The sequence below is a fragment of the Bactrocera latifrons genome, unplaced genomic scaffold (assembly GCF_001853355.1).
Source record: "Bactrocera latifrons isolate USDA-ARS-PBARC rearing strain unplaced genomic scaffold, ASM185335v1 scaffold_0, whole genome shotgun sequence".
In the NCBI taxonomy this organism is placed as follows: Eukaryota; Metazoa; Arthropoda; class Insecta; order Diptera; family Tephritidae; genus Bactrocera; species Bactrocera latifrons.
The window spans coordinates 3,857,160-3,880,725 of record NW_017534406.1 but is presented as its reverse complement, the minus strand read 5'-3'; the positions used below and the strand labels follow the sequence as shown (position 1 = coordinate 3,880,725).

Here is a 23,566-nt window from a genome sequence, read left to right as displayed (position 1 = left end):
CTGAATATGACAAATTCAGTGTTTTTCATTTTCATTCATACAATTGAAAAATAAAATTAACCCGGATTGACCCTGATGTCTAAAGTAAATTATTGGAAAATAATAGAAACCGTTTAGTAGTTAAAACTATATAACTTCAGTATAAAAAATTTTTCTTTTAAAACAAAGGATTAAGCCAAAAAAAAAAAAGGATTCGACAAATTCTCATGGTGTTTGGCCAGCCTTTCTTTCATTCTTGTTGTGATCTTTTATTTTAGTTTAGATAGGGCGGTGAACAATAGACGAAAGAGAGCTTACAAAACACTTGCAGGTACACCAGACACAACAACAAATCAAAACACACGAACGCGCTTCTCTTGTATATTTGTATACCACTTTATACCACTTATCGAACGATTTTTCATACGTTCTCAGAATAGTATGTAAAAAAGCTTTAAGCAATTTGACAAGAATATTGTGCTAAGCAACAATATATTCTACGTAGAAATGGTTCAGATCGTATCACTATTGCATCCAGMTGCCATACAAACTGAAGGATTAAAACCATGTTCTTGTATGGAAAACTTTATTTACTTTATTTGACGGGATATCTTCACAAAAATTGGCATGAAGTAGTGTCCAAAGTCACTGTACAATACCCACAGAAATCGTTCAGATCGAACTTCTATAGCATATAGGTGTCATACAAACTGATCGGTAAAAAGAAAAGCTTTGTATGAAAAACTTTTTTATCTGACGAGATATTTTCAAGAAATTTGGCAAAGCTTATTTCCCAAAGCAACAATATATTATACGAAAAAATGGTTCAGAGCGGACCCCTATAGCATATAGCTGCCATACAAACTGATCGGTGAAAACAAATTCTTTGTATGGACAAATCTTTTATTTGCGGGGGTATCTTCATGAAATTTAACTAAGATAATTCTCCAAGCTAGCGATGCAACCTTCGAAGAAATTGTTCAGATCAGATGTGTATAACAAAACTTTTTTACAAGGTGTGGATATCGTTTCCCTCTTTATTTGATCAGAAAATTACCTACAGCGCATAAATTTCAAAAATATATTAGGCGCATTTAGAGGGTTTTACATAGTAGATTTCTAACTTACTAAGAGATTATATAATTTTAGCGAGCTGTTTATTCGATTCGCCAATCTCTAAGTATTGTAAAAATCATATAATGAGAACTTTCGAGCGCTATTTTAAGGTCTAAACTACAGACGCCTATGAAAATTAAGATTTTAAGTACTTTTCGTATTAAGTAAAACCATTGAGCTTTGGAAAGTACCAAATTACAATTAACACTGTGAGCATGATTTTCTTTAATTATATAAGCCAACACTAATTTGAATTTCTTTTAAAAAGCAAAACTTTGAAAACTTCAATGCGCAATAGCAAACCAACAACGAAAATAATAACATTCACCAAGAAAGTGAAATCAGTAGAAAAATCAAATTAAAGAAACCATAATGTATAAAATAATTAAGACTGCTATTTTCCTGCTTTTTTATAGTTGCATAGCCGCAGACAGCGTGTCCTTCAACAAGCCGCACTTGTACGTGCACATCGGCACAAAAACTCAACTATCTCTCGCCCCTACACCCCACTACAGCAAAATGCTACGCTGTCAGTACAGCTTATTTAGCGTGTTTGTGCTTTTTGCGCTCACCAATGCCTTCGATATCACACGCATGGAACCCATTGCCGATAAAAACATACACACCGGAAATCGCATGCTCTACGAAAGGGAAATCAACGCGAGCATTTCGCATGCGGCGGCAGCAGAAGAGGATGCAGCAGATGGTGTGCTCGATGTAAATGAGATCCCAGTGCGTTTCGATGATGCACAACTGTGGCGTATCTATAATATATCAGAGCATATGCAGAACAACATGCCGCTGGCCGAGATGCTGGAGAGTAAATTTGGTAAGTGCAGAGAATGGTGAAATGCTTGAGGGAGAAAAAACTTATTTGGCGATATGTTAAAGTGCTTAAGTCGACTTGAGATTTTCATACGTTTCAACTTAAATTTGTTGTAACTTGAAATTGTTTTGGAGGTATAAACACGTAGCGGCGAGTCTCGTATATGCTTGCGAAAATAACGCTAAACTGCTGAGAATAATTTTAGTTGACTTATGTTATTTTAATTGTATAACAAAGAAACACCTAAGAGATATAGGATCTTATGCAGAGATTTAGATGCTTATAGTCATGTTTCTTCTCCTTTAGGTGGCGTTATTTGGAAGGAAAATTCGAAATTTCTGGATATTTCCATCAATAAGGAGAACTTGAAAGCAGCGCGCAGCTATCTCATTGAGCACAACATCGACAAAGAGGTGATAAATACGAATATACAGGAGCTGATCGACGCTGCCGAATTAGAGGGCATCAAGGCGTCCCAAGCGGAGGCCGGTAGTCGTACAAGTGAGTGTAATTAAGAGTAGTTTAAGTTTCTCTTTAATAAACTTTCTTTACGGCACACTTTTTGCAGAGAAACAAACAAGTAGCGGCATTGATTGGAAGGACTACCATGATTTGGAAACGATTTATGCGTTCATGCGTGAAATTCGCCAGAAATTTCCGAAAATCTGTCGTTTGTATTCGATTGGAAAGACGGCGGAGGGGCGTGATCTGAAGGTGTTGAGGTTGGTGAAAGGAAAATTTTATAAAAATATTAATACAATTCGGGCATGGCTGAATCGACTCAGCTCATTACACTGATCAGACTTAAATCGGACCTTTCGAGCATGCAGGTTAGGGTTAGGTTAGGTCGTAGGGTTGATCCAAAATCAATGAATCCCACTTACACAAATAAACAGTGTTACTCATAAACTTCTAAAAGCTGGACTACCAAATTCTCATCGACGAAGCGTGCTGTGTTTACCACAAATTTATTAATACGGTAAATATCAATCGCAGCGACTTCGCTAAATTCGCTGAAAGTGTGTCTACTGAGATATTTCAATATCAGTCTGGCAAAATCTGTAAAACAGAGAAAGAAGTAGCAAAATGATTACACCTCGCCTTCATACAGCTTTGGTAAAGAGCTTCCGACAGAACAATTTTTCGCACCGCGTGTATGCGTATTGCACAGCGACCAGTCAGAATACCTATAATTGTGACTTTGCTAAGTGCCATAAGTTCGTACTACCGTTTACGGTTAGCTCTGGGCCAGAAGGTCGGAAGGTCGAAAGGCCCAACACCAAAACGCAAGCAGACATTGGCGTACCGACTCGACTTCAAACGGTCGAAATTGGGTAAGCGTGCCCTTTATAGCCAGCTTATCGGCTTTGCAGTTTCCAGCGATTCAGCTGTAACCGCGCACTCATACGAGTCTAATATGGAAGAAGCTTGAACCTATTGCTAATGAGGTCATGCACTCCTTCACTAGTTTTGAGCGCACAGTCAGCGAGCTCAAAGCCAGTACAGCCAACTCGTATACTCAGCAATACTGGCCTTCCAGATACATACAGTGCCTCCATCGCATAATCGGACAAGAGTTTTTCTAATATAAATGTCCTCCAAACATAAAGATAAAAAACCAGAATGTGTTGTTTTTTGCTTTTATTTACACTTAATATTATCNGAAAAAAACTGAGATATTTATGTTTTGCTACTCAAATTTACAGTTATCATAAAGGATAACTGTTGTCTTTTTATAGATAAGAGAGACAGTATTATGAAGGGTAAATCAAAGCAAAAAACAATACATTCTGATTTTTTATCTTTATGTTTGGAGGACATTTATGTTAGAAAAACTCTTGTCCGATTATGCGATGGAGCCACTGTATGTACATATGTACATATATTGAGATCATAATGGCCTTTAACTTGTTAAAATTATATGAAAAAATAATGAAAAATTTGTGTGTAGCTTCTGATAGTTCTTTGCTTTGATTTTGCTACCATTTTTTATAAAACAGTTTAATGCTTTGATAACAAACATGACGTGACATGTCGGTGCAAGTTGTTGACAAACAGTGCTCTTCAGCACACAATTGTTGTTGCAACCACAGAAACGCTGCAAATGGTGAGATAATTAAGTTTTATGCCAAGCTAAATGTGTTAAGCACTTTTGAATGAATTTGAGCCATTATCATAATGAGAAAATTACATCCATACGTAATATCAAGGATGTTAGATGGACATCTGTAAATACATATGTATGCCAACACATACAGAGCAGGGCACATTAGCGCAGGGCACTTGAAAAATGTATTTATAGTTGTTGCTATTTTTTGTGTGTTATTTAAAAAAATAAAATAAAAAATATTTTTAAAAGTGACGATTTTTTCAGCAAATCAGTAAAATTAATTTTTTTAGAATATTTTCTTTTTGTGTCCAAATCTTAATAACAACACAGCGGAAGTTATTTTTGTACTTTTTCTTTAATTTACCACGGCTTATGCAGGTTTCCAGAAAGTTTCACATTCTGATCATATGCAAATTTTTTTTGCTTCAACAAAATTAACAAGTGACAGTCATATCAGCTGTTCTTTGTTTACAGTCGAAGGCAAGATTCATAAAACACAAAATTAGGAAAAAAAAAAAATAAATTTGCTGAAGATGTTTTTTTCATCAAATAAAATAGTTAAAAAGAACTTATTCAAAACTTCAGATTGATATCTCAGACGCGTTTCGCATATAAAAATACAGGCGGACTGACATCAGGATGCTGATATTATAAGGAGTCTAAATAAGTCCAAAAAACTTTTTTATTTGGTGAAATAAATATGTATCTTCAGAAAATTTGAGTTTCTGGCTGTTACAAACAAAGTGGCAAACGTATTATACCCTGTACAGGATATAAAAATTTCAAATATAGTATAAAAATGAACCAAAAGCAAGCATTTCTGGCATCATATAATTTAAAATAACGCTCATCAATCCACTGCACTATTGTCTTTACCTAATTAATGCCACGCACTACTTTTTATCTTACTAATAAATATAATATAACTTTTTCTTTTTACACAGAATCTCGGAGAACCCACGTGAGTACAAAAAGATCTGGATCGATGGCGGCATTCATGCACGCGAGTGGATCAGTCCGGCAACAGTTACTTTCATACTTTATCAGTTAATGATCAAATGGGAAGAGCAACCGGATTATATAAAGCAACGCACTTGGTACATTATGCCCGTTATGAATCCAGATGGCTACGTCTACAGTCGCAAAGTGAATAGAATGTGGCGTAAGAATCGGGCACGTATTCCAGGTTCGAAGTGTTTCGGTGTCGATTTGAATCGTAATTTCAATATAGGTTGGAAAGGACGTGGCTCGTCGACAGATCCGTGTAGTGACATATATCGTGGCGCAAGCGCCGGCTCTGAGTTGGAAACGAAAGCAGTTGTGAATTTTCTGTTGCGACGCAAACATAACCTAGAAGCTTATTTGACATTCCACAGTTACGGTCAAGCCATTGTCTATCCGTGGGCATACAAAGCGGCAAAGGTGAAGGATTCTGCCTTATTGCAACGCGTTGGCCAAACGGCCGTACAGCGCATTCTCAGTAAGACCAAGTCTGTGTATAACAGTGGTGTGACGTATCAGCTTCTGAGTGTTGCCGGTGGCGGTTCGGATGATTGGACTCGCGCCGCTTGTGATGTCAAATATGTTTACACCGTGGAGTTGCGTGATACCGGCAAATATGGTTTCCAACTACCGCCTTCGCAGATAATCGGCACTGGCGAGGAGGGTCTGATCGTTGTGGAAGCTGTAGCTCAGGCTATTGCACTTTAATCTAATTTATTTATATAAATGTATTTATTTATATAAAGGTGTGTGTGTGTGTTTGATGTATGCGTGCATGTTTTGAAAAGAAAAAAAAAACTATATATATATACAGACAATTTTACCAATAAGCTATGTGCATATGTTCTACTACATTATATGTGCGTTTAAAAGAAATAATAAAAATCTATATAATTGAAAACCTAACCTACTTTTTATATAAATAATTTTATAAAAAGCTCAATGGCTCCGCTTTGACCCAAAACTCCCAAGAACAGATTTTGTAAACCGAAAAAGCGAAAATATGAATTTCAAACACCAGAACACCTGTTAATGGACTGCACAGCAGTCTGTAGACGCAGGATTAAGGCCCTTGGATCCATGTTTCCGAATAGGCTCCCAGCAGAATATTGGACTTTATCAATATGCTGGGGCTATGAGAGTCCTTCTGATTTATTTGATACCCCGATGACTACGGCCGTTTGAGGGATCGTTTATGGCTCAAAATCGCTCAGCTAGAAATGATTAAACATGCACTGGCTATGATTTGAAGCGAAGTTTTCACATTAATTGTCATTTATGAAAGCCAATCAAAAGCCATTTCTAGCCCTGGGCTTACAAAATCAGTAAGATTAAAAATATAAACGAACTGTATCGCGTTTATAACCTCTTGGCGAATAGCCGGCAAAATTTATGAGTGTAAGCTAAAAATAATATGAGTAAAATCTAAGTGGATTTTCGAGCGCTTTTAACAATAAAAAAAAAGTACAGCAATTACAAGCACCGTGTTAATTATAATAATATGCACTTCTTTAGTACCGATTTTTATTTATATCCAATACGATATTGTCTGCGGATATATATAATTTCATTTCAAAAAAATTTACCAAACACAAATTTAGATGTGTATATGAGCACTAAAAAATCTTTAACATGCACTCTTATTTATAGCCCTAATTGAGTTTCAGTTAAAAGGCGTTTAAATGTACACACATACACTCAACGATTTGTCGCTTCATTAGGCGGTTGAGGATGTGCTTGCGTAAAGGCGCCCCCCACTCACCGTGTCAGTATCATCGTCGTCGCCGTTTAGCAACGCCATTGTAGTAACATCGGCATCTGTGGACATCATGGTTTGCATATCCTTCGGTGTAGACTCTTCAGAGATGACAGACACCGATGGTAAATTGTCGACAAAAGCATCAAAGCGTTGGTTTCCATTTGGCGTGGCGGCAGTTGGTGTCTGTGGCGTGTTTGTAGCTGTAAGTGTAGCATCCGCCGTTGCAAGTACACTGTATTCCAATTCGTTTTTTTGTAATTTCATTTTTTCCTTATGTGTACAATTACCGTTCGTCAGTCTTTTATGCGGCACAGTTTGCATTTGCTTCGGCATTGGACTAACATTTTCGATACGTTTTGTATACTTGCTATTTAACTTGATATTTTGTGTTGCAAATGCGGGTTGTTGAATTTGTTGATGTACTGCTGTATTTGGCTGTGATTGATTTAGTTGATGGCTTTTTGATTTGTTGCCTACACTTACTTTCAGTTGTTTACATTGCGCAGCTCTATCTGTGCATCCGAAGATCGACTGCTGTTGCATTAGACGTTCAGCTTCACGCAAAATTTCGTCCACACTACGGGTGTCTGAATTATCAGCCAATCGACTTACTTCTTGAAAAATACTTTCTGTGTCTGCCTCAGTGCAACATTCTTGTTCCCTTGCTAGAAACTCCAATATAGAACTGCTGGTAAAATCGTCGCAATCAATTGTAATGGGCGATGAAGAGGTGGATGGAGACTCCGAGGAACAAACCACGGAATTGGCGGATGTGCCTCTCATGCTACTGAGCATTTGTACAGTGGGTGTGGTTTTTTTATGATTTTCAATTTTTTTGGGCTGCTGTGTAGGCAGGACATTTTGTTGAGTCAACACTTTGGACATAATTTATTTAAAAGCTGCCGTAAGTAAAATTTTGTACGATATTGTTGTTAAATTGAAGCACTAAAGCACAACAAAATTCAAATTGGCCAGAATGAGGAAAATGCTAATTCGAAATTCAATAAATTTACGTCTACGGAAAACCAAACTTCAAGTTATCTATACATAACTTTTCACTCAACTTCTTTTCACGTATGTATATATATTTCGAACAAAACACTTATTAACGTTTGTATACAACACTTTCACAATAAGAAAACATAATATTAAGTGTTTCCAATTTATTTCACAAAAATACCAACTATTTTTCAACACCGTCTTCGCGCAATGAACATTCACAACCGAATGCTCAGAGACAACAACGATAACGATTTCGTATAAACACCCGTACGAAGGAATACCCGAGCAGCTTAAAAACACTTCTCCTAGAGTCCTACGAAATATTGTTTGTGTTTTGTGAATTATCCTTTCGCCAATTCAATTTTCTGACTTTGTTATATTTATTTGTTTTGTTATTAGTGTTGTTGGGATACAAACCGCGTTGATACTTGCCACTTGTTTATAAAATGCTGAATTACCATTAAAAGAAATTGAATCGGTTTACAGGGTTGCAACAAAATTTCTCATGTAATAAACGCACAGTATAGAATACAATTTATTAGAGAAAAGTGTTAATCGCTTTTTCATCAAATTTTAATTTATTAAGAAAGTTTTTAAAATTATTTTTGTTAAAAGGATTTCCTAGCATTAAAAAACTGCATGCGCCCTAATCAGTGCTTAAGTACATTTACAAAGACACATTTTAAGATATCTTCGTATTAAATTAACACATTTTATATTTAAGACCATTTACAACACTAGCGTTGGTATTTTCCAAAAACGCAACCCTGTAAAATGTCATGTTTTCCTTTTGACAGTTTTGTTGGAAAAGCTGTTTTTGCTGATTTATAAATTATCCCTGGTTGTATTGATATCAAAATACAATTTGTTAATAAAAGTTGTACTCATTTCCTCAAACACATATATAAATAATCTGCAGGCATGCTGTATCTTGAAGATTATCTGGAAAGTAAGTTTGTTATCGCAATACGAATTAAAAGACCACGGTGTACTAATGATACAGTAAAACAAATTTAGAGGTTATGGATTTTCCAAATTTTGTTTATTTTGATGTTTTGTTTATATTTGGTATTTGGTTGTGCTGCACCCTCAACATTAGTAAACAAAAGTAGTAATATTCTTACTAAAATTTTTACTAATCTAGTGATCGAGCACTTGCCACAGGAGCTACGGGACAGATTTACAGAGATGCGTGAACTGGATTTAACAGTGCAGAGTAATAATAATTTATTTATACATTTATTAGAGAACTCAAAGTAATAGTTTTTTTTTCGCAGATAGCATGGATTCTTTGGAGAAAAAAAATCGAACATTTTTTCAACAATGCAAACGTGGAGAATTACAAAACGAACCAGCGGATTCAGAGTTTCAAAATCTTCGTAAAGAATACTACAAAGTTTTGGAAGACGCTGATGAAAAAGTTAACATTGCCACACAAATACATGACTTAGTGGAGCGTTACCTACGCCGCTTGGACAGTGAACTATTCAAGTTTAAGTGTGAACTGGAAGCCGATAATAATGGTATAACAGAAATACTAGAGAAGCGTTCATTAGAGTTAGATGGTGGTTCAAGTGCAGCCACGGCATTGATGAATGTGATTGGTGTTACACAAAAAGAGAATAGATATTATGGATCGATAGGGACAGCGGCAACAACAAATAGCCATGGTATACTGGGAGTACCTAGTAGTAACATAAGTGGTTTATCACTTTCGACTACACCAACGACAGCTACAAAAGATCGGTATCGTACGCCCAAACCGGAAAAACGCAGGGACAGTACAACAAACTTGGCGCTTCTACCGGAGAAACGTCCAAATTTAGGAAACAATTTAACAACCAATACACCACCGGTTGCGGTAGTTCGTCCTATAACACCAGGCATAAGCACACATGCGGTGCTGAATACGCCGGGCGCATCAGTGGCATCTGCAGGCAATCCCACTGCTGTAGCTTATAATTTACAACAATTAGGTGGCTCGGCATCGAACGCAATCGCTGCAGCTGCCAGTCAAGCCATAGTGGCAACACAACAAATGCCTCAAGGTCGACGTACGGCGAGCCTTAAAGCCAGTTATGAAGCAATACACGGCGCTGGTGGTGGTCCGCCCGAATTTTGGATCAGTCGTGATATTGCAACTGCTGCGAGCGCAGCTGCACAGACAACACTCCAAACGACAGGGGTTGAGAAAAAACAGAAAAAGTGTGTTATATATATATATATAAAAATCACAAAATTTTAATTTAAGTCCACGTTCATTACAGAAAAATAAATGCCAACAGTATTACGCATACTAACAGCGCTGGTAGCAGCAGTGCTCCTTCATCTGCCATATCGCTGGCATCGTCGTCGTCCTCTGTGAGTGTAGACTCTGTAGACATGTTGCCAACTTCGTCTAATTTAGCAACAGTTGGCAGTCTTGGTGTGCCCGCTATTGGCTTGTCAACAATTGGAGTGGGTGCGGCTTCAACATCTGCCGCAGCAGCCACGAATCGTGCCAACTCGTCTACATCTTCGATCACATCCAACACTCTTACGCCTGCCACTAACATTAATATTAATGAAAGCGGTCTAGTGGTAGAGCAAACACCAGAGGGAGAATGGTCGTACGATCCAAATGAACCACGTTACTGTACCTGTAATCAAGTTTCATATGGTGACATGGTCGCTTGCGACAACGATGCTTGCCCATACGAATGGTTCCATTACCCATGTGTGGGTATAACACAACCACCAAAAGGCAAGTGGTATTGTCCTAAATGTACAGCATCTATGCGCCGGCGAGGGAATAGGAAAAACTAGTTGTATCGAAATTGAAGTTTATTTTAGAAGCACGCATCACTTCAAAGTTTGCCCATTGGCTAAAATTATGGTATATACGCGTCTTATATTGAAATGAATTATTCGATGTTATAAGCGCACTTGGAAACAAATTAATAAACTTTCATTAACTATCGTATACAAAATAGCTTTATTTTAAAAATAATAATATTGTACTATTTGTTAAGAACTGCTCTTGCTGTGGGAATGTTCATTCTTTACCCTTATTTTTTTGGTATTTTATCATAGTCTTATTAATCACCGTCATGTGTAACATGTGCCGTGTATGTTATGTGTATTAAACTGATCATATAAACGTACAGAACACGTACTTGTGTCGGAAGAAAATAAAAATTTATAAATTGCGCAGGTGGCCACAGCATCCACTCAAATCGATATATTTTCCACATTTTATTCCGCAATTCTTGTAAAGAATGTTTAATAGTATGGCCCTCCATGAAACCTAACGTTGTGAAGAAGACCGTCAAGTAGACTGGTGAACAAATCAATTCATCTAATACAATTTTCAGCATCACAGTTTTGAAATTTCTGGTTTGCAGACGTTTATCAAGATATATGTACCAGTGGTGACACACAACACCGCTACATAGACCAGCTATACACATGCTGAAAGTACGCCTAGGACTCCATTCTTTACGTTTACCCGAATACTTTTCGTAGTTTTGATCGATGATGTCCGCAACTCCACTTAATATAAATGATATTCCGGTGTTAGTGTAAAACAAATATTTCTTGCCAAAAGCGATTTTTGAAAGCCGATAAATAAAAGACATAAACGGATTTTACAATTTGTTTTGCTCACACGTAAAAACTTTCTCAAGTTAAATAACAAAATGAAAATTTTATTGAAGGCATTTAATTCTTTTCACTTTCCCATACGCCCATAGGGTGATGCAGAGATTTCTTTTCTTTTCAATTAAAAAGCGGAAGCTCTGATGCTTTTCTGCAAAAAAGTATTTATTTATTTATTTATTTTTTTTGTTTATAAAACACAAAAGTGTACATTTTATATTATGTAGAGAAAAGCTGAAATATATACCTACATACATATACAAATCCACTGAGAGTTTTCACAGCTCACGATTGCTTAACGCCTCATTTGCTTGGTATTAACATTTATATTGTCACATATGATTCAAATAACAATTCCATTATAATTATATAAACATACATATAGTATGCATGTAGGTTTTTTAATCATTGTTTTTCACTTGCGATGTATAAACGTCATAGCCTAAACTTATGATGTTATCGTAGAATACACGATATCGTGTGGGCAGCCAATAGAAGTTCACAAATTGTGCCGGCGGCCACACCATCCATTCAGCCGCATACAATTTCCATGCCTTTTGTTTCATCTCTAGCCAAGTGTCTTCAATTGATTTGTCTTCTAGTGCGCCCATTGTCATGAAAAAAGCGGATATGTAAAGTGGTGAGCAAATAAATTGATCCAAAACAATTTTCTGCATAACCACGCGTATTGTGCGTCCTGGCATGCGTCGATCTAGGAACTTATACCAATAGTGACAGATCACGCCAACACCCATACCAGAAATTCCCATATTAGTAGTACGTGTTCTGTCCCATTCCTTTAAATCGCCGCTATACATTTCGTAATGTTGCTCCAACAGATCGCCTGCCGTACTCAGGCTCAACGAAATGCCGACATTGGTAACCAGTAAAAATTTATTACTAAACGCTCGTTTGTGTATTTCGCGGAATAAATCCATGGACTTAAGCGCTGCGCTGCGTATAGCAAGGACTGCTGCAGGTGCCATCGGAAGTGGTTTGGATGTTGTTCCTTTTTGGTGTGACCTTCAATTTTATTGTAAATTATGTAAACGTAAATAGTTTCTGTGATTATGGTAATTTTATTTGGTTGTGTGTAATGTTTCGTGTTTGTTTCAATATTTATGTTAATCTTTCTCTGTTGCTGTTGTGTATGAAATTTAGTTAAAGAAACACCAATACCTTTAGGGCGCTGCGCACTTGCGCCCTAAAATCCTCAGAACCACGTCTAGTAAATTAAAATCCAGACAGACACCACCGATCACAAATGTATAGAAAAGAAAAAACAACTACAATACAACACGTGCCAATCAGATTATTTTCTGTAGACAACTACATATATCAGTGGCTCACATCTATAGAGCAATGAACACTGCCACCTCTATTTAATAAACAATAAACAGCTGTTTTCTTGTCGCTTCAAAACGGGTGGTGCATACGAACGGTTAAATGAGTGAACGTAGTGTAATTTCACAATATGGATATATCGAAAAATATCAAATTTTGTGAAACGTGTACTATGCTACAGAGAATACAAAAGGCTCAAAGTCCAGCTGCAAAAGAAAAGCTTGTACGCCACTATTACGAATCATTTCAAAAGTTTCGGTTATTATTCCGTGAGCGAGTGGGACTCACTGCAGCAGATCGAGAGGTACCTACTTATATGTCATTAAGCAAGCATTTGTTTACTTTAAGTCTGTTTTCTATTTTGTAGGATGGTGGTACCAGTTTCTATTGCATCCTTAGATGTTTAGTACCTCGTGAGGATATGTCGCGTAAAGCATATGGACTCCAAGTCAGTACGCTTGGTAGTGTCTACACAGAAGTGCTACAACTAAATAAAGATTGTATGATTGACAATTGCATTTCTAATATTTTAACAGCTATTAAGATTGCAATATATTCAATTAGCCCGCGATGCAAAGCTTTTACAAGCGCGCACATATAATGGTTCTGGCAATGACTTTGCAGAGATTTTGCACGAAGTGCTGTTGCTGCGAGCCGATAATGGCAAAGGCATGAGTGAACTGTCGCTTTATGATGTGCATCAGATGTTAGATACCATAGCAGAGGGTGATCGCCAGGGTGAATATATGCATTTTTTAATCTACTAATTTTCTTTCTAAAATTTTACAATTTGACTCACTTTCCGCTGTAGACACGAAAAAGGTATTAACCGCCCTAGCAGAGGTAGCAACGTCGGCAGAGCAAATGTGGTTCGTACGTTTACTGCTAAAGAACCTGCGTCTGGGAATTGGCGAACAACGCATTTTTGCGCTCATACATCCACAAGCAAGAGATCTACTTAGACGTTGCTCAGATTTGAAACGTGTCTGCTGTTTGCTGGCAAACAACGAAATAAGTAAGGAACCCTTAAACGACCAACCAAACGAAACTAAAAATGCTATCAACACATTCAACCTAAATAACATCGTACAACCGTTTCAACATATAAAAGCTATGCTATGCGAAATGTTTCATGGCAGTTTAGAGCAATTAATGGCTGAGGATGTGCTTTATTTGGAGATCAAAATGGATGGTGAACGTTTTCAACTGCATTACGAAAATCAGCGTTTCAAATATATATCACGTAATGGCATAGACTATACTGATAGTTTCGGTGAAGACTTTATGACTGGATCATTGACACCATTACTCCAATCACTATTACCGAATAATCTACAATCAATAATTCTCGATGGCGAAATGATGGTATACGATATGCAGCGAAAATGCTACCGTGACAAAGGTGAAAATACAGATGTCAAGCATTTGAATAACAGACAAAATTGGAGACCTTGTTTCGTGATCTATGACGTGTTATATTATAACGGTAGCAGTTTACTTGAAATGCCTTACGTGCAGAGATGTCAAAGAGTCGTTGAGCTAATAAGCAAGGAGGAGCCTGGTATATTGCAAATAATGCGTCCAATTAAATTAACATCGGCAGCGCAGTTTCAAGAGCTCTTTCAACAAGCGTTAGATGCGCAGGCGGAGGGGGTAGTGCTGAAAAAACAAAACTCCATCTACCAACCAGGCATACGCAACGGTGGCGGTTGGTACAAAATAAAGGCCGATGTAATTTGCTATATATACATATATGTTTTGAGTTCTATATAATGAGTTGTTTATATTAATTTTTTTAACAGTACATCACTGGCTTGACCACTGAATTTGATTTGCTAATCATTGGTGGTTTCTACAATAAAACGCGCACATTCATACAATCCTTCTTGCTTGGCGTACTCAAGTACAACTCCGAAACCCAATACGAGATTTATAGCGTCGGCAAAGTGGACAATCGAACACGTCAGCGAGCAATATTGAATGACACACTCAGACAGCATTGGCACGATTGTAAACGAGAGCCACCACCAAGCTGGTATCATTACAAGCAAAGCAGTGCTGACGGCCGGCCCGATGTGTGGATCGAACCAAATAATTCCGTTATACTGCAAATCAGAGCAACCGATTTAGCGCCTTCTTCGGCTTTCGCCTTGTCTAAATCGTTGCATTTTCCGCGCGTAGAAATGTGGCGCAACGACAAACTGTGGTACGAGTGTCTTTCGCTGCACGATTACATGACAATGTTACAGGTGCGTGCGCTTTGCTATTACAACTACAAATATAAAGTATTATTTCTATATATGTACTTAGGGGGAAAGTGGTCTCACGAAAATTCACAAGCGTCAAGTGGAATTGAGTGATTTGTTATTGCCGCAAAAGAAGCGTAAATTAACTGCGGCCGAGCGCCGCAAATTGGGTGTTTTATCCTATGAACGCCGTTTCGATCCAGCTGAGGTAAAAACAAAAAAAACAAACAGCAAAATACTCGTAGACAATTGGTAACAAAAACTCCATCGCAGGTAAAACAGCGCTCAAATTTGTTTGAAGGCTTCTCATTTTGCATACTGAGCGCCAGCTTGAAAACCGGTTACACGCCTGAGGCGCTCAAGGCATTGGTGGTCACCAATGGCGGCGAGATAGTCGAAAATCCCTTACAGGACCCCACATGTATATCGGTGGCGGGCGATATCACATTTCGTGTGGCGACTTTATGCAAATCGCGCCGTTATAGCATTGCCAAACTAAGCTGGCTGGTGCACACGTGTGAAAAGCAAGAGCTGGAATTAACGCCCATCGACATGATTTGCACGACGGATGAGCTGGAAGCTGAATTCTCCAAAATATTCGATAAATATGGTGACTCATACAGGCAGTGCACGAATGTTGACAAATTAATGCGTGTGCTAGAAGGCATAAGGGATAAAGACGTAAGTTTTAAACGATCAACGCTTTTGTTTGTTTGAACTTCATTTGGAAATTTGCCTCTTTTTAGATCGCTGTCGCGCAGTCATCCGCCGCCGATTTAGCCGAACTTGAAACCCTGTTGTTTGATGAATCCGTCGATTATTTTACAAATTGCAATGCTGCATTCTATAGCATAGATCAGCAAACGAATTTGGCGAGATTGATTTTCACGTATTTTGGCGGCAAGTGCCTGGACGTAAATGCGTCCAACTTTCAAAGCATCAAATATGTGCTGGTCAATATCAATTTAATCGATAAAGTTAAATTGAAAGCGTGGATTGCCGAGCGTTTTAAGAATTATTTGGGCAATCTTTATGTCATTAACATTGCTTGGATATTTCATTCACAACGCGCAAACAGGAAACTCGATATACTTGAGTATACGTGGAGCGAAATTTAATTGTGATTAATCAATGTTTTATAAGTATGTATGTGTTTGTGTAAGTTGCTAAAGCTGTTGTCAAATTTTTGTGATATATTATTGTAAATTTTTTAAGCACATTTCACACGCTGCAATTTTAGTTTCTAATTTTACACGTTTCTTCAAAATTTGTATCCGTTTGATGATGTGTGATATTGTAAATAATGTTTTTGAAAATATGTATATATTAGGGCGCAGAAAATTATTTTAAAAAAACTGTAATCCGTTTTGTAAAATAAATATCGATTATTCGAATAACCGGTTTGTAACCTGTAAAGCGATTGTTGGAATATACGGTTTGTAAACTGGAAACAGATTAATCGAATAAGCGGTTTGTAACATAAATATCGATTATTCGAATAACCGGTTTGTAATCTGGAAATCGATTATTCGAATATCCGGTTTGGAAACTGAAAACAATAATCGAATAACCGGTTTGTAACCTGGAAATCGATTATTCGAATATCCGGTTTGGAAACTGAAAACAGATTAATCGAATAACCGGTTTGGAACATAAGTATGGACTATTCGAATAACCGGTTTGAAACCTGTAAACCGTTTATTCGAATATCCGGTTTGTAACCGTTCCTATGAATATTAACCGATTAATACTATTCAAATAGTCACAATGTTACGATGTAATAGTCGACAACTAACGGTTTACGGGTTAGTCGAAAATGAGCGGTTAATCGAATAGTCGATGACTTACGACTATTCGGATACTCGGAAATCGAATATTATAATTCGAATAATGCCCTGTCGGGATAATCCGGTTAATCGAATACCAAGAGCTCTATTATGCACCGTATATTGCTTTATATGCCATTAATTTTTAATAAAAATTTATAGTCAAAAATCTAAAGAGTTAATAAATCACTGTTATTTATAGTTATCAAGGGTGAATATTCACTGTGTTGTTGTTGTTGTTTTAACGGTTATCCAATCCCCGTTTGGTTGGTAAGAGTCACATGCATTGTCGTCGAGATCATCTAACGGGAGGCCCAGGAAAAGTGCTATTTCGTCGGGGTCGGACCAAAGGGAGAGGGTGTTAGATGAGTAGAGTTAGTAGGGCATGCAAAGAGGTGGCCAGTATCATGCGAGGACTCGTTGCATGCATGACATATTTTGGGTATGTCTGGGTCAATTCTGGATAAGTAGGAGTTTAACCTGCTACAATATCCAGAACGAAGAATATTCACGGTTACAACAACCGTTCCCACGACAGTCGGGTATAATTAACCGAAATGATGCAGGATTCTTGTACTGCCAAAGACTGGAAGGTAAAGTTCAAGTTGGTTACCTTCGAAATCATCTAACAGTCAGCCCAGGCAATATGCTGTTTTGACGGGGTCGGACCACAGAGAGGGGGTTGTGTTGGAAGGGTGAGCGTTGCACATATGACATATGTATTTGGTAAGTACGAGTTTCCTGCTACAGTGCCCAGAACGAAGTTTATCAAAGCTCACTCGAGCTCCACATTGGCTATGTGTGGTGCTGGTTTAACCTCCAGCATGATGTTCATTAGAAGGAAGTTGGTTAAGGTGTTAATGGCTTCACTGTGAATTGCAATTTGCGCAATTTCCAAGCATTGAACTCGTCACGGAAGACATTCGCTGGAATAGCCTTGAGAGCCGAGGTGCATACTGCTGGGAACTCCCCTGTCGTCCCAAAATGTTTGTCTTTCATCGGTCATTTCAGAACAGAAACAAAACAAGTCCGAGGTGGCCACCTCTGGGCTCTAGGGCGGCTGCGGAAGGTGTGGGATGTCGGCCTAAGTTAGGTAGCTGTTCACAAAAGAGACGGTGTGAGCCGGGGCGTTGTCGTGTTGCAACTGCCAATCGGCTGCGATGTCTTGTTGGACCCGATTGATACTTCGTTTGAGTCTCTTGAAGTCTCGTTAGCAAGGATCCCTAACCTAATCCAGTCGGTGCGCGCACGCTCCGAAATACAGTCGCAGCGAAAGAAAATCAGTCCAATTAATTTCCGGACAAACCCTGTATGGGGACAGGTCAAGTATTAACATATTCGGATTGACTGGAATTGAGCAATTTTTGGTCATACATTTTATTTTGTTATATTAATTACTTCTCGATTTGTGAACTGGAAAGTGAAAGAATCAAATGGAATTTGAAATTGTGCTATATGGGAGGCATGGTTGTTGTCCAATTTCATTCACTTGACATAAGAATGTAAGAAGAACGCCACATACTAAATTTTGTAGAAATCGGTTGGTCGGGTCCCGAGATATAGGATTTCACCAAAAAGTGGGCGGCCAGGTTCATCGTCAACACCTTGGCTACCACAAAGCCACGTTTTGGGCAGTGACCCGACTACTCCCATCCACGAAGTCGTAATTTTTTTTTTGTACTAAAGAATCCGCATACCAAATTTCATCGAGATATTCTCAATTTTTATTCAAGTTACAGCTTGCACGAACGGACGAACAGACGGACAGACAGACAGTCACTCGGAGTTCAACTTTTCTCGTCATCCTGATCATTTACATATATGTATATAACCCTATATCTATCTCGCTTAGTTTTAGTTGATATGTAAAACCGTTGGGTGAACATAACTAGCATACCCTGTAGCAAAAGGTTTCAAGAGTTTAAAAAAGAATGGTTGAAGACGCGATTGCTAGTGGGACGCAGAGCATCGAAAAGCACCCCGATTTTCACAGAAGTTGTTTGTTTGGTTATGAAACTCACCTTTTATTTAATTTGATATGTTAATAACTAAAAATTGCCGCAATTTAACTGATGACAATCCAGCAGCCATTGCTGAGACGCCGTTATATCCTAATGTGTAAGTATACTACTTTTTGTCGGCTTATGTGAAGTCGCTAGTCCGCGCAGATAAGCCCGAGACGATCTGTGTATGATCTGAAAAAAAAAAATCAATTATTGGTAATATACGACCACAATTGCTGCAAAAAGTGGTCGAAGAAACTGAAATTTGTTAACTGATATTATTTTTAAAACTTAATGTCAAACCCTCAACATTACAATTGAACTAAATTCTTGGCCTTGTGGTTCTTCTTGAAAAACATTTGTCGAAACAAACACCCTCTAAAAGAAATCTGTTGAGAAGTTTAATGGTCAACTGGGTACATATAGCAATCGAACATATTTTTCAATATACTTACATATATATTTAATATCATGGTATATTACAAAAACCGTTAAGCCAACAAAATACGAATAACAAGAATGTGATGGCATCTGGCATAAAAATTTACTGAAATTGAGTTATTATTTAAATTTCGTGCTTGACCTTCGACAAGTTTTTTTTCAACTTATTATAGATCGACAAGCTTACGAGTATTACATGCTGACGTATACATACATACTATATATATAAATAAATATAATATTAGATTGTCAAAAAAGTCTTGCGGTATTTTCGCTAGTTGGCGCGGAGAGCGCGTAGTTCTAGTTTTATTCGTCGCATCGGACATTGCTATACCTTTTTAGAAAGCTCATTTCACGCGCTAACACATGTTTGATTAATTGTCGTTTCTTTTAAGTCGTTCGTGAGTTATAGCGTCGCAAACATGGAGCAAAATAAAGAGAAAATACGGCATATTTTACAGTACTACTAYGATAAMGGCAAAAATGCATCTCAAGCCGCCAATAAAATTTGTGHAGTTTATGGACCCGATACAGTTTCCATTTCCACCGCACAACGATGGTTTCAACGTTTTCGTTCTGGTGTAGAGGTGGTCGAAGATGCGCCACGCTCCGGCAGGCCTGTCGTCGAAAATTGCGATAAAATCGCTGAATTGGTCGAAAGAGACCGGCATAGTAGCAGCCGTCGCATCGGTCAAGAGCTGGGCATGAGTTATCAAAAAAAATTTTATGAACAATTGAAAATTCAATAAAAATATCGCAAGTAATACGGCAAGACTTTTTTGACAACCTAATATATATGTACTTAAGACTGTTATCGACTTCATGGTTTACATACAAAGTTCTTTCTTACTAGTTACTGAACCAAAAACAAACAAAACTTGACTTTCATAAAAGAAATATGCAGAATTAGGGGATCTTTTTGAAACTAAAACTATATATGTAAATATATAAAAAGACATATATGTATGTATGTACAGCATAAATTGTTGCAGATACTAAAAACTGGTTACTTTCGAAATAGCGTCTAGACCTAAATGCTTTCGAAGCGGAAAAAGTTCAATGTTCTTCAACATCTTCACACTTATTTGACTTAATAAACTAGAAAACATTTACTTAAAGTTTCGATTTATTTTAAACTATGTTTTTTTTTTTGTTTTAGTAAACACTTGCAGCTGAAAGTTTTGCTACTCTAACAGTTTCCACTTAGCTGTTAACTATGTCATCGATGTTGCGAAATGAAGTGATGGTGAATCGAACTGAATAAAACACGGAAATATAACAAAGAAAATTTTTTTTGTTAAAATCTGCTTTATAATTTAACAAAAAGTCGACTTCGAATGCTATTTCTGCGCACTTTTAAATTATTGAATTTATAATAATCGAAAGTGTTGACTTGTAGAGCTTTGGAAGCTTTGTTTAAACGATGCATCATATACTCGTATGGTAAATAATTTGAAGTGATGCTGGCTAAACCTTGTGTCACTCAAATGCCAATCTTTCGTATAAAGATGCAGTTGCAGTGGCGTCGGAATAGACACTAACTTGTCAGCCCATCAGCTAGATATATCAGCCTACCTATCTATATATGTAGCAAGCAAATGTAAGCGCTCCCGGAACTGTTAACGTCACGTTTACTTGTTAAGGTTGGTGTCTGAAATAGCCACAACTGTCATGGCTTTCATTGAATTCGCTAGAATATAGTACCATTGGACTTTTAAATACACGTAAATCTTTTCAAATCGTTGGAAATGTGGAAACATTTTCGTTTACATGACGCCAGTTTCAAAGTGTTGCAACATTTCAAGGCTGTAACGACAGCGGGCGTTAGTAATATTCTTATGATTATTCCGTAGAACTGCTGTACTTTGTTTGGTGTAGCGAAGTGCACTGGAGAACCACTAGTTTGTTACTCTTATAAATGTAGAAAAACGCCTTAAGAACATGCCGGATCGTTGAGATTTTGTACAAAAGCCCCGGAGAAAAACACGCATACTTTTGACTCAAACGGTCTTGAAAGAATTGCAGGACGATTGTTGCCCTAATGACAGGTCATAATCGATCGATAGCATATTAGAGCCGGATAGATATAAGTGAAGAGGATATGTGCAGAAAATGTAGAGAAATAACTAGAGATGAGAGAGACGCTGGAACGCTTACGCGGTTATATCCGAGTTAGCTGCAGTGCGCCAGTGGTTTCTTCTCTTCGCTGTTTGAAGCCAATTAGAGATCTGAAATACAGCCAGTCCCTTCTCTACCTGATATCTCCAAAACTTCAACTTTCCTTACCGATGGTATCTTTTCCGAGTATATGTCGAGCTGAGTTCTTTGCTAGGAGTCAGGCTGCAGAAATAAATCTCCAACGTAAATATCATAATCAACGTATAGCCATACTCAGTCTTTGAGATTAAATTGCTACTGGTACATGAAGAGCCTATCAGTTTGCACCTGTGTCCACCTCATGTGGGTGACGGGAAAAAAAAGAAGCAATGAATTGGCTGACGGCATGCCTGCTCTACTGCTGCTTCTAGAATGGTAGTTCCAAAGCCTGTCTTGTGGTCCTATCACCTCAATAGCGCCCAGCAAGTTCTCGAGCTGAGCTTTTGCAAGTATATGTGATGGAGGAGGACCTTAGATCGCGGTGTAAATCTAAATGAAATTATATTTTAGGTCCGTCCTACTTGAGACTATTAAACCCTAATAAACTTTTGTGAAAAATATTCAAAATGACGCTTTTAACTCCTCATCTTTCTTGCAACTTTTGACATGCAGCGAGCTTTACAAGGTGTAATATTTCCACAACTTACTTGCCGTTTAGTGAGTTAAAAATGCCATTATTTGGTGTAGGTCAACAATGAGATGATGTTAAATTTAAATTTATAAAATTATGCTCAGATAAAAATCAATAAAACAAAAGACACACTTCAGCTTCGTAGAGCTGCAGCCGGTTCTCAATACAAATAAAAAACAGAAACAAGGAAAAAATTTAACGCGTATGCTAATCAATCGCCAACAAACATACATAAACGTTCAAATACTAGACTGACAGTTTCAAAAACATCGAGCGCCCGTCGCAACAAGTTTTACATACAAATTTGCTCTGCGGCACTTGACGCAAAAACGATTACAGAATAGACAAAGCGCTGCCCGCCAATGCTGTGATTGCGGTTGTGTCTGTGTCTGTGGCTGTCGCCATCCGCTCGCAGCTCGCTTGAGTCGCGTGCAAAGGTGCTTCACAGCCATCATTGTTGGCCATTATTAATCTAGATGGGATGTTGGCTGATGACTACAGTGACCATAAGTGGCTTTAAGGAAAAAAAACAGCGTTTAAAACAAATATGATAGTGACTTACTGGCTGATACGCAACGCAGACAAATATACCGACATCCAAACATAAATACGTGTTTGTGATAAAATACCGAGTACGACGAATGGCTAGAATTATGCGAAATGGCGTGTGGCTATCGTCACGAGCGAAGACGAGTGCGTTACGTCGAGTTGGGTATGGCTGCTTACATAGCTAGAAGTCGATGTAGAAGTTCAGAGTGGACTCCGAGGGCATATAAAAGCCACTGTTAAAGTTAACAACTAGTTTCGTTTCAAACGACGGGAGCAATCGTGTAGTTGCTTTTGAGTGTGCCAAAGAGCCGTTGAGCCAACAACAGATTTGTTAATATTTGAAAAATAATTAAGTTACAAAACAAAAATATTAAAAAAGTATAAAAAAAATTTCAATCGAATAAAACATCGTTCGCGTTTACTTTGAATATTATAGAAAATGTATAAATTTGTTTTTGTCGCCATCGTGGCTTTGGCCGCCTTGCAGATCCAGCAGAATGATGCATTCATCATTGTTTCGAAAAGTATGAAAAATGTTTTTGATTGAAAAAAAAAAAAAAAAAAAAAATGTGCTCTAAATAGGCTATGTGCGAGTTGGTGTCATTAAACAAATAATGTTTTTTGAACAAGTTTTGAAAATGCATAGATTTACGATATGAAATTTTTTATTGAAACCAGGAAATGGTTTTTCTGATGTTACGTGCTCGGTGATAATTTTTCCATATTACTCAAGCTTTTCTGAAGTGTTTATTAAAAACAAGTTTTAAGTGATTTATGGTTAAGAAAAATAATAAAAAATAATCGAAATTCAATATAATCACAATTGTTGAAAATGAATAGTGAAAATTGATGCTAATAAATCAGGTTTTRTTTGGACAACCTGATTTTGATTATAGATTTTTTTAACAAAAAATAATAATAAAAATATAAATTAATAGA

The 23,566-nt window shown here is 37.5% G+C and overlaps 7 protein-coding genes across 10 annotated transcripts in view; 4 read left to right on the top strand and 3 right to left on the bottom strand.

Annotated features, from left to right (window-relative positions):
* The window catches only part of LOC108968551 (carboxypeptidase B), an 11,023-nt gene extending 5,089 nt beyond the window's left edge, over positions 1-5,934 (top strand). For 2 of the 3 annotated variants that reach the window (XM_018932767.1, XM_018932696.1), the window contains exons 2-5: positions 1,512-1,924; positions 2,228-2,422; positions 2,490-2,643; positions 4,976-5,741. In XM_018932767.1, the coding sequence (XP_018788312.1) occupies positions 1,615-1,924; positions 2,228-2,422; positions 2,490-2,643; positions 4,976-5,741 (1,425 nt within the window). In that variant the 5' untranslated portion in view covers positions 1,512-1,614. Of the gene's footprint in view, positions 1-1,511; positions 1,925-2,227; positions 2,423-2,489; positions 2,644-4,975 lie in introns of those variants that run through there. The other variant, XM_018932850.1, reaches the window with a different exon arrangement.
* The window catches only part of LOC108968179 (serine-rich adhesin for platelets), a 76,628-nt gene extending 68,410 nt beyond the window's left edge, over positions 1-8,218 (bottom strand). The window contains exons 1-2 of one of the 2 annotated variants that reach the window (XM_018932130.1): positions 7,977-8,218; positions 6,796-7,737 (exon numbers count right to left, since the gene is read on the bottom strand). In XM_018932130.1, coding sequence (XP_018787675.1) covers positions 6,796-7,677 — 882 coding nt within the window. In that variant the 5' untranslated portion in view covers positions 7,678-7,737; positions 7,977-8,218. Of the gene's footprint in view, positions 1-6,795 lie in introns of both variants that reach the window. The other variant, XM_018932039.1, reaches the window with a different exon arrangement.
* A 386-nt stretch (positions 8,219-8,604) lies between these two features.
* On the top strand, positions 8,605-10,699 carry LOC108974635 (inhibitor of growth protein 3). Its single transcript, XM_018942636.1, has 4 exons — positions 8,605-8,743; positions 8,939-9,010; positions 9,072-9,999; positions 10,062-10,699. Exons 1-4 carry the CDS (start codon positions 8,716-8,718, stop codon positions 10,597-10,599), a joined length of 1,566 nt encoding a protein of 521 aa, XP_018798181.1. The 5' UTR covers positions 8,605-8,715; the 3' UTR covers positions 10,600-10,699.
* A 74-nt stretch (positions 10,700-10,773) lies between these two features.
* On the bottom strand, positions 10,774-11,773 carry LOC108974788 (mpv17-like protein 2). The gene is made up of 2 exons (XM_018942866.1): positions 11,682-11,773; positions 10,774-11,581 (listed from the first exon to the last, which is right to left on the bottom strand). Exon 2 carries the CDS (start codon positions 11,409-11,411, stop codon positions 10,872-10,874), a length of 540 nt encoding a protein of 179 aa, XP_018798411.1. The 5' UTR covers positions 11,412-11,581; positions 11,682-11,773; the 3' UTR covers positions 10,774-10,871.
* LOC108974707 (mpv17-like protein 2) lies at positions 11,737-12,744 on the bottom strand. The gene is made up of 2 exons (XM_018942746.1): positions 12,610-12,744; positions 11,737-12,453 (listed from the first exon to the last, which is right to left on the bottom strand). The coding sequence occupies exon 2, from the start codon at positions 12,414-12,416 to the stop codon at positions 11,832-11,834; it is 585 nt and encodes a 194-aa protein (XP_018798291.1). The 5' UTR covers positions 12,417-12,453; positions 12,610-12,744; the 3' UTR covers positions 11,737-11,831.
* Positions 12,745-12,859: 115 nt separating this feature from the next.
* Positions 12,860-16,995, top strand: LOC108974558 (DNA ligase 4). Its single transcript, XM_018942506.1, has 8 exons — positions 12,860-13,078; positions 13,142-13,274; positions 13,339-13,512; positions 13,586-14,505; positions 14,577-15,023; positions 15,085-15,228; positions 15,294-15,701; positions 15,767-16,995. Exons 1-8 carry the CDS (start codon positions 12,905-12,907, stop codon positions 16,136-16,138), a joined length of 2,772 nt encoding a protein of 923 aa, XP_018798051.1. The 5' UTR covers positions 12,860-12,904; the 3' UTR covers positions 16,139-16,995.
* A 5,869-nt stretch (positions 16,996-22,864) lies between these two features.
* The window catches only part of LOC108967348, a 2,704-nt gene continuing 2,002 nt past the window's right edge, over positions 22,865-23,566 (top strand). The window contains exon 1 of the mRNA XM_018930726.1: positions 22,865-23,151. Coding sequence (XP_018786271.1) covers positions 23,067-23,151 — 85 coding nt within the window. The 5' untranslated portion in view covers positions 22,865-23,066. The remainder of the gene's footprint in view (positions 23,152-23,566) is intronic.